Here is a 10,000-nt window from a genome sequence, read left to right as displayed (position 1 = left end):
CTTAGTCTCAGGTTCACTCCCCATTATTTGCCTACTTTCCATAACTTTGCCCCATTTTGTTGGGATTTGGTGCATTTTGTAAACAAAAAGTAATTGCTTTTTTTTTCAAAACCCGCCGAAACCCAGTCCCAGGTTCACTCCCCACTAGTAATACACTTCCCCGAATCTCAGGTTCACTCCCCAGCACTGTTGCCTACTACCCATAACTTTCTCGGATATTGCCAGGTTTCGTCGTGTTTCGTAAAAAATTAATTGCTTTTACATGAAACTAGCTGAAGCCCGCCGAAAACCATAGTCTCAGGTACACTCCCCACTGGTGTACACTTCATTGAGTCCCAGGTTCACTCCCCACGCTTTGCCTACTTTCCACAACTTTGCCGCATATTGTCGGGTTTCGTAAAAATGTAATCCCCCCCCCCCCCCATATTGTTATTGCTTTTTTACAAAACCCAGAGTCCCAGGTTCACTCCCCACTGGTGTACACTTCCCATAGGCTAGCACTATTCAGTATCTGACACTGAATAGTGGTTTTGCACTATAATACGGTGTTTTTTTTTCCGAAACCTGACAAAGTTATGGGAAGAGGGCAGCTGTGGGAATGAATATGGGACTCATATATTACACTTTCCCGATAGAGACAATGCTGTTAACGGCCATGTAATTATTTTACACATAAGTACGGTGAGAGTATCTATGGGTTACAAGTGTAACTAAATGACAAATTGCCATATTTATGGACAATAAAGATCTATTATTATTATTATTATTATTATTATTATTATTATTATTATTATTATTATTATTATTATTATTATTATTATTATTATTATTATTATTATTATTATTATTATTATTATTATTCCCTGAATCTCAGGTTCATCCTTTCCTCCCCCCCTACACACACACACACACACACACACACACACACACACACACGCTGCTGCCTATCTCTCATAACTTTGTCGGATATTGCCAGGTGTCATCGTGTTTCGTAAAAAAAGTAATTGCTTTTTATTTGGAAACTCGCCGAAACCCAGTCCCAGGTTCACTCCCCACTGGTGTACACTTCTCTGAGTCCCATATTCACTCCCACAGCTGCCCTCTTCCCATAACTTTGTCAGGTTTCGTAAAAAAAAACACCGTATTATAGTGCAAAACCACTATTCAGTGTCAGATACTGAATAGTACAAAACCACTATTCAGTATCAGATACTGAATAGTGCAAAACCGCTATTCAGTATCTGATACTGAATAGTGCAAAACCACTATTCAGTATCAGATACTGAATAGTGCTAGCGTTTATAAAATGTGGTTTTGGAGTAAATCCAGTTGATAAGGCGCAATATGAAACGGTTAAAAAACAAAATGTGATCCAACGCCTCAAAATGGTAGCATGTCTGGATTGTTTAGATGGTAATAATTGAATTTATAGTAAAATACTAGTATAATATAGATAGTGGTGTTTGGCAGTTATATACACTCCAACACGGTTTCCTCGAACTCCCCGGGACATGCAAAAAAGTTCGAGGAAACTGTAGTTCGAGGAAACCGTACCTTGCCAAAACAACTTGATGGATAGGGGGAGAAAAAAAAAAAGGGGGGGGGGGGGGGTACAGTGAGGGTCAGCGGTTTGGTCTTAGCTTCGAACCTGAAAGATACTTAGTTCAATTATTCACCGCGTTACGTGGCCTTCAACAAGCTACCTCTCCATAGCTCAATTTGCAGCGCTGAGCTGCCGTGGGCTATTCCAGTCTACCCTAAGACAAATATCCACTTGAGGATGTATAAAGGGAGCTTTATTGTTTATTTACTTTATTGCCTATGTTGAGGGTGATAACTTAATACACATATGTTACAAGAAATTGGGGTCTGTGTGTGTGTGTGTGTGTGTGTGTGTGTGTGTTGGGGGGGGGGGGATTGCTGTATTACAACATTCATTAACTGTCGTATTCAAGCATTAGGAAGCGCGTGGTATTGAGATTAGAACAAATGGGGAAGTGATAAGAATGAGCAGAGGAGTGTTGGTTATGAGAAACGGCGATGGAGTCTGTGTATGCGTGTGTTTGTGTGTGTGTGTGTGTGTGTGAATGTTTGTGTTTGTGAGTGTGTGTGTGTGTGTGTGTATCATATTGTATATCTGCACTGTAGATAGATTACACAGTAACCGTCAATATCACAGTGGTCGAAATCATAGGTCGCATTAAAAAAAATACTTCAATTAATCTAATTAGGTGAAATGAGTTCGAGGAAACGGTGCTCGGGGTAAAAATTAGTTCTAGAAGCGAATGGAATGATAACAAAGATTAATAAGGAAAATAATCGGGACATAGAATGAGTTCGAGGAAACCGTGTTCGAGTAAACCGTGCTGGATATATCAGGGCCAGGACAAACTAAATAATTATAATCCAAGACAAGGGCAAGTTGGAAAGCGTATAGGGGGATGGGATGGGAGAGAAACAACAAGTGATATCCCTGTCCATGTGTTTATGGGTGTGTGTGTGTGTGTGTGGGGGGGGGGGGGGGTCAATTACCACTTGGGGACAAGTTCGCTCTTTAAAAGGCCTACTTAAATAGCAGAGTCTGAAACAATTTGGCGTACATGTCATACACTCAAATGGTTGCAAATGCAAATTATTATAAAACCTAACATAAGTAGAGAACAATAAATACACCGTTTCTTTCAAGATCCCAGGCCTGCGCTAAACCAAATGGTCCCATTGAAGAACAGGACAGAGAGGGGTGACAGTAAATGACATGGAATCCTAATGGTATAGTATAGAGATAAAGAGATAGTTTAGTCAGATGTTAACCCATGAAGTCCACCAAGAGGGGGCGTGATTATGACAAGTTGCGGTCGTTTTAATGAAAGTGAAAAAGGTACAAAAAACACACATCACAAAGGACGATTCTAAATATACCTGCAATCTTGGGTCACAGGCGCCAAAGATTAAAGCCTAAATATGTCCCAACAGACCTTGAGACGGTGTTTATCGCCAAAAGGGAAATAAGTACGAGATGATTATTCATTCTCATATTTAATTAAGACTCTCAGAGTTAGGGTGATGATTTTTTATTTTAAAAAAAAAAAAAAAAAAAGAAGTAAAAGTTTCACTTCTCACCGACAAGTCAAATGCTGGGCAAAGCCATTTAACTATCTACCTACCACTATATGATTCCAGGCAGGGGGAGCCAAATGGTCTCAATCCTGTTCCAGAACAAGAACATGGAAAGAATAAATGATACAAGGGCGATGGGGAAGTCAACAAGATAATGGGTCAATCAACAACCAGCCCAAGACGGCCAACTTCCCCTACCTTAGGGGAATTTCACCCACAGAATTCCAGGACGAGTACAAAATCTCACAGCAATACCTATTGGAATTAATTATCCCCCTATTAGTATTAGAAGACATTACTGTTATATTTCTGGAATATGTATAATTTCAAGCGGCTGGTTCTTTTAAAATCAAATTTTACAAAATATCATTAAATTAAAAGACTAAACTACCGTTCCTGGTGTCGTCGTCATCTTATTAGTAGAAGTAGTAGTAGCAGTAGCAGTAACTGTAATAGTAATAGTTGTTGTTGTTGTTGTGGTAGTAGTAGTAGTAGTAGTAGTAGTAGTAGTAGTAGTAGTAGTAGTAGTAGTAGTAGTAGTAGTAGTAGTAGTAGTAGTAGTAGTAACAATATTAGTAGTAATAGTAAAACACAGCTGTGTATTCAGTCCACGAGTGGACGGAAAACACAGTTCCAAATACAAAACTAAGAGGAGCGAAACAGCGAAACGAATCCCAATTTACGACTTGAAAACGAAAACGAAACCAGACGTCAGACGTCAAGAATCACTAGAGTTGAGTGACTAAGTCAGTGGTCTTATTGTCTTATGTTCGTTTTCTCTGCAAGGCGTTACTATCTAGTTTCAAGAAGCGTTATTGAAAGCCCATGAAAGATGGACTGGCACTCTTTTGCCTTAATTTGAATACTTTATTATTGGTGAAGTGAGAATGAGAAGCTGAAAAAATGCGTTCACTTTCTTCGGACTCGGTCACGGTCCTCAGTCGTCAGTCAATGAAAGGTGCCAATAAGGAAGAAAAAAAACATAGATGACAAATCTTTGGAATCTGGGATGTTTTCATTTAATAAATATAAATATGTATACTAAATGATAAGTAAAAAAATACGACAGAGGTAATTTTTGTCAAAATTAGGATGATTACAAAAATGAAGGCTGTCATTATCCCCAGGCCCAGACACCTGTCTGCTGGGGATAATGAAAATTCGTTATTCCCAGACAATTTGAAACTCCTCTCTTTTAAACAATTTTTCACATTCCAGAATATGGAATATTTCCAAATGCACATAGAAATAAGGAAAGTTAATAAAATATCTATATTAAAAACATAAAATGAACCAACATTAAATCAGTTGTGTGTCATGGCTGACTGGTTTAGTCGTCTGCCCTGGAAGTTTTTCCAGAATCGACGTTGCGGGTTCAAATCCTGGTTCCGCCACTTTTTATTTTTTAAATTCTGTCTTCTTTTTACAGAACGTTGCAAGGGATAAATGTCCCATCCATCCTCCCCCCACTTCTTTTTTTTTTTTAACTCTCTCTCTCTCTCTCTCCTCTCTCTCTCTCTCTCTCTCTCTCTCTCTCTCTCTCTCTCTCTCTCTCTCTCTCTCTCTCTCTCTCTTGGTTCCTTTCCAGTGTCTAGCAAATTGTCATAATCGTCCCCACTCCGATCTCAAAAAGTGTCTAAAGAGAATAAATAATTAAAAAGCAAACAAACAGAAATATTCCGAGAGCGACCAAATGGTCAGATAGAGGAGAAAAAAACAAACAATAATTATTTTTAAAAATAAAAACAATTTTAAGAAATTCATGTTCAGAAATGGAACAAAAGGCCAAACAAAAAAGGAGAAAAGAATAGACTCGCTCCAAAAAAAAAAAAAGAGGTAGGGGGGAGGATTGATGTGACATTTATCCCTTGCAACGTTCTGTAAAAAGAAGACGGAAGTTTAAAATAAAATTAAATTAAAAAAGTGGCGGAATGAGGATTCGAACCCACAACGTCGATTCTGGTAACACTTCCAGGGCAGATGACTAAACCATTCGGCCATGACACCCACTTCGAAGTCGACACATATTGTGTATATGTAGTAACATAGATATTTTATTAACTTTCCTAATCTCTATGTGTATTTGGAAACATTCCATATTCTGGAATGTCGATAATTGTTTAAAAGAGCGGAGTTTCAAATATGTGTCACGGGATAACGAATTTTCATTATCCCCAGACAGGTGTCTGGGGATAATCACAGCGTAAAATGAAACGAAGTGGTTATTCAGAGTCGACTCTGGATAACTGTAGATGATTATTCAGAGTCGACCCTGGATAACCATGTGTACAGATATTTAGAGCCGAGTAGCCTATCGAGTTGAGTTCTCGCGAGATGAGTTTCTTTCAATTTGATACCAGTTTACTACTTTGTGACTTTGGCAATTTTAGTGCCAAATTCTTAAAACTTGGCGATATTTCAACTTCAGTCGCTTATAAATAAGAATCTTTAATCAATTGCAAAACATATTCCATCAACAAAGCAAATTTAAATTAGCCTATAACCAATCATTTCTTAAATCGATCAGCCTAACTTATTATCTCTCTATTACCAAATGATATCTATAAACATAATATGAATATAGAAGGGTGGCTGAGAGAGAGAGAGAGAGAGAGAGAGAGAGAGAGAGAGGAGAGAGAGAGAGAGAGAGAGAGAGAGAGAGAGAGAGAGAGAGAGAGAGAGAGAGAAGAAAGAGAGAGAGAGGAGAGAGAGAGAGAGAGGAGAGGAGAGAGAGAGAATTAATGAATTGAGTTTTAATTTTTTTAAAAATTGTTTTATAATTAGACACAAGTTGTAATGAATTCTATTAACAAATTCAGAACAATCAAACAAAAACAAAACAAAAATTAAAAAGGAAGAAAAAAAAAAAAAGGCACGCTTATAAAACTTATAAAATCGCCAAATTAATGTACTATCATGCTACAGCTAAAAAGTACACAAATATTTACACCCATTTGCTCCATCCCCTTTCCTTTCGATCATCTTCCCATTCATGGCCACCATGTGTCTTGTGCTACTTTTGACATTTGGCGCCAGTGTGTCTAGACTAACGTCATAAATAAAGGAGTGTCACCAAAATTCATGCAACTGAGCAGAGGTGTCAAAAAATGATAGAAGGCATATTATTGGTTTTTTTTCCCCCTGAACTACCACTGAGCAAAAAATGTTTGACATGACAAAAACAACGGAACATTTATGAACAAATCCTAAAATCCCAGAAATCCGCGGAAGATTATCATCACTGGTCCCCACTATATTTTTAAAAATAAATTTTAAAAAAACAATATTTTTTGGTGCAAAATCTCGAAAATTTGCAAAAAATTGAAAATTTTGCGGCCGCAATGCAAAAAAACTGCCATGACAGAAGAGACAAGAAAATACCAAAAAGTAAAACGATTTTTCCCGTAGGGTTAAACAGAGGTGGGAGAGAAAAAAAACAGAAAAATTATGTGGTTGGTAACTGGAAGTTCATCACTCATAACTGTCTACAGCCCCGACTCTGAATAACTAGACAGTTATTCAGAGTGGACTCCCGACTGAATAGCCGTAGACAGTTATTCAGAGTGGACTCCCGACTGAATAGCTGTAGAGTGTTATTCAGAGTCGACTCTGAATAAACGCAGCCAAAGTGAAATGTGTGGGGATTTCATCAGTTTAGTCAGTCATAGTCTTTTAATTTTAATATATTAGTTTCAATGAAATTTAAATTTCTCTGCTATTACAACAGTGCAATTTAAATGCCTCCATCATAACTTCAAAAGTAATAAAAGTTGAATTATGTACAAATTTTTACTTGACAGCTTAATCAGTAGCATGAAATAGAAAAAGGAAAAATCAGCAGGATGGATGGAAATAATAAAGATCCAATAAAATCAGCAACTGATAGGTAAGTGATCTGTTAACAAGTTTTTATTATCTATTTGACAATGATCTAATTTACTGCTTTATAGACAACTTATTTGGACCATAATGTGGAGACTGTAAAATTGGCATTTTTCCCCCTCTTCATTTGTTTTTAAAATTTTTGTTATAATAATAGAATCTTATGAATTGATATACATTTATCCAAACGAGCAAAACTCTGCAGGTTTTTCAGTCATAATTAAAAGTTTAAAAAAATTTCTATTCTGATAAACATCTATCTTATTAACTGATGCTCTGTATCACTGACAACGATTTAGTGTTATCTAAGATATAGGAGCAAATTATTGTTAGAATTGTTGGTCGCTCTTCACAAATAGATATATAGATTTATTTTCTGTCTAAAAAGCTATGGTAGAGTTAAAGCAAGAAAGACCCCCCCCCCCCCCCCTTCTTAAACAGTTTTATGAGTTTTTAATACAATAATCCAAATTATGAATATGTATGTTGTTAATTAGATTAATATATATTTTAAAGAATTATCATCATTTGTATGAAAAAACAAAAACTTAATTATTGATGTCAATTTTTGTGCAAGATTTCTTTTTGACTCACAGTCGAAGTCCTTTTTTTTTCACAATAGGAGTGAAACACTGAGTGGACAAGGATGCTTCTTCAGTGAAGAAGATTTTCAAAGAGTTATGGGTCCAGGACCTTGTCTTCTAGAAAGACTTCATGCTATTGCTTCTCGTCCAAAGACAGAAGAAATTAGGAAAAAAATCAAAGTTGATATAGACAGGAGTATTTTTACATCCTTACCCAATGTCAAAAAAGAAAAACTGACGAGAAAATTTGTTGGAATGAATAAGGATTATTCATCTTGTGAAAACCACAACTACATTGAAAATAACCAGAAAGTGGAAAACAGGAATTCAATAAGTCTGACAATCAAACAGTAATTCAGGAGACAAAAAGTCCTTCAGTTGGCGATGGGCTTGATAAAATGACAACAGTGATGGAAGTCTCAGAACTTTCTTCAACTGTTGATGTGAATAATGGCCAAAGTCAAAAAGAAATTGATATTGGCAATATAGATTATAGCAAGAAAGTGGACAGAGATATAATTGATTGTTCAAATCAAAATGAGGCTTTCCAGACAAATAAATTAAATCAAGATTGTGAAATTGATGGTGAAACTTTTTAGAAGCTCCCCAAAAATTGAGTGCAGATGAGAATTTGTCAACAACAACCAATCCAGATGAACAGATGGCTGATCCAAAGGTCAGTGGAATCAGTGGTCTTTTTATTTCGTCAATAATTCCAATGCATGACTAAATATTGTGATATTAATCTTTTTAAAAAATATATATGTAATGGTACATTGGAAATTATAATATTCTAATTTTTTTTTTCTCCTGTCAATGATGACTCACAAATTTTGTTCACTTTATGTTATTGGTGTCTTATGAATTCAGTATTCAGTGCATGATCTGATACTATTGACTCCATAAGACAAATTTTACGTATTGTTCAAAGATTGCATGAAAGGATCATATTCCTTTGTCATTTTAATTAAAAAAATAATATAGTGTTGTTTTCCCTATGATTTGCTTTAATTTTAGACCTGATAGTCGACACCTCATCTGTCATTTGTTCCTTTGTTCTGAATAATCCTAAGAATATGTGAAAATCTTGATTTCTTTGTACAGGTTGTACAGGGCGATACTGTCAACGAGTTGTGTCTTCCCTCTTCACCAAAAATAGAATTGGAGCAAAATATGTCTGCTGTACAGAACAAAGACGAAGATGTGTGTTGTTTGGTCATGCCAAATCCCTCTGATGAAGACAGTGATGACGAGGATGTAAGTCTGGTGAAAGATGGAATACAAAATAATCTCCCATGAAGTAGTGGGTTATTAGTAGAGCATTATGGTTAAAACTTTTTAACATAAATCTTTTCATTTTAAGACCTTTTTGATGTCAATATAGTATTTTTAAAACTTACATTGAATTTTTATTTCAACTCATGTACACATTTAGTCATTCACCAAGTAGTAATGAGATAGTAGGACCGAATCAAGACCTATTCCTTTAACTCGACTAAAACTTTTAAACTTAATAATGCTTTTCATTCATAGCCCTTTCCATCTCGACAATGTTTGAAAAAAAAAAGTTAGTTTTGTTAAAGAACAATTTAAGTCACTAACCAAGAAGTATTGGTAATGTGGGAACTAATCTAGAACTAATGTTTTAATAGAAAGATACTTTAATTTTCAGTGTGGATATCTTCAAATCATTTCTCCCATATCAGACTATAGTTGCAGACCAATCCATTTTTACAAAGAGAAAGTCACATCACAGTTATCGATCTCTTGTTAAAATGGAGTCCAAGTCACTGTGCAGTGACTGCTTTGTTTTGTTGTCAAAACAGCATGTTAGGGTATCATATTAGTGTAAAATCTAACGCAATTCATAAAGGCTTAGAATTAACGACATCATAACTTCATTATTGCTTTTATTATGCAAGGTTTTTCTTTTGATTTCCAAATGTATTGGAGCCAGTCTGAAACCCTATTTTATTTTCTTATCCTTTGTTACAATGTAATATTTATGCATTTATAATGTGATTTGGTTTTATTTCAACAGGGAAAAGAAACAGAAGAACCATTTTGTTTGATCATGCCCAATACATCGTCTGATGAACAAAGCGGTAAAGAAGATCCTGTAGATTTCTACAGAAGACATATGTTGCATCCCAGTAAAAATACGAGCGTTATCTCAACAGGCATTTCCTCTACTAAACCTGTTGCTGAATTCAAGTTCAAAAGTCCTAATGCTCCTGTTGCAGTTTTGCCGAATTCTAAGGGCAGTTTTATTTTGTCTGACCCAAATCAGAGAAATAACTTACCTAAGGATTCAATGAAAACTGTAGACAATATAGCTGTTAACATTTTACCTGCTAGTGAAACAAATTATTCAGGTAATTCGGCTGCCTCTGAAACAGAAACCATAATCACAGCAT

General features: G+C 35.8%; 4 protein-coding genes across 6 annotated transcripts in view; 3 read left to right on the top strand and 1 right to left on the bottom strand.

Moving 5' to 3' along the window:
- The window catches only part of LOC144971547 (little elongation complex subunit 2-like), a 107,906-nt gene that overhangs the window by 49,021 nt on the left and 48,885 nt on the right, over positions 1-10,000 (top strand). The gene's annotated exons all lie outside the window — the stretch shown is intronic.
- The window catches only part of LOC144971548 (uncharacterized), a 52,997-nt gene that overhangs the window by 20,153 nt on the left and 22,844 nt on the right, over positions 1-10,000 (bottom strand). The gene's annotated exons all lie outside the window — the stretch shown is intronic.
- LOC144971643 (uncharacterized) lies at positions 3,810-7,937 on the top strand. The gene is made up of 3 exons (XM_078912719.1): positions 3,810-3,863; positions 6,918-7,003; positions 7,622-7,937. Exons 2-3 carry the CDS (start codon positions 6,960-6,962, stop codon positions 7,935-7,937), a joined length of 360 nt encoding a protein of 119 aa, XP_078768845.1. The 5' UTR covers positions 3,810-3,863; positions 6,918-6,959.
- The window catches only part of LOC144971642 (uncharacterized), a 2,633-nt gene continuing 535 nt past the window's right edge, over positions 7,903-10,000 (top strand). The window contains exons 1-3 of the mRNA XM_078912717.1: positions 7,903-8,259; positions 8,688-8,840; positions 9,625-9,996. Coding sequence (XP_078768843.1) covers positions 8,245-8,259; positions 8,688-8,840; positions 9,625-9,996 — 540 coding nt within the window. The 5' untranslated portion in view covers positions 7,903-8,244. The remainder of the gene's footprint in view (positions 8,260-8,687; positions 8,841-9,624; positions 9,997-10,000) is intronic.

Source organism: Berghia stephanieae, chromosome 4 (genome assembly GCF_034508935.2).
Source record: "Berghia stephanieae isolate SIO BIC M18660-M18661 chromosome 4, UCSD_Bste_1.3, whole genome shotgun sequence".
NCBI lineage: Eukaryota > Metazoa > Mollusca > Gastropoda > Nudibranchia > Aeolidiidae > Berghia > Berghia stephanieae.
The sequence above is the reverse complement of the archived record's forward strand: the minus strand, read 5'-3'. Positions and strand labels throughout refer to the sequence as shown.

What these genes read in the sequence shown, in the direction of transcription:
- LOC144971643 (XM_078912719.1), top strand. Translation starts at nt 6,960, where the DNA reads ATGGATGGAAATAATAAAGATCCAATAAAATCAGCAACTGATAG. An exon ending in ATAAAATCAGCAACTGATAG is followed by an intron (nt 7,004 to 7,621) that starts GTAAGTGATCTG and finishes TTTTCACAATAG; the next exon opens with GAGTGAAACACTGAGTGGAC.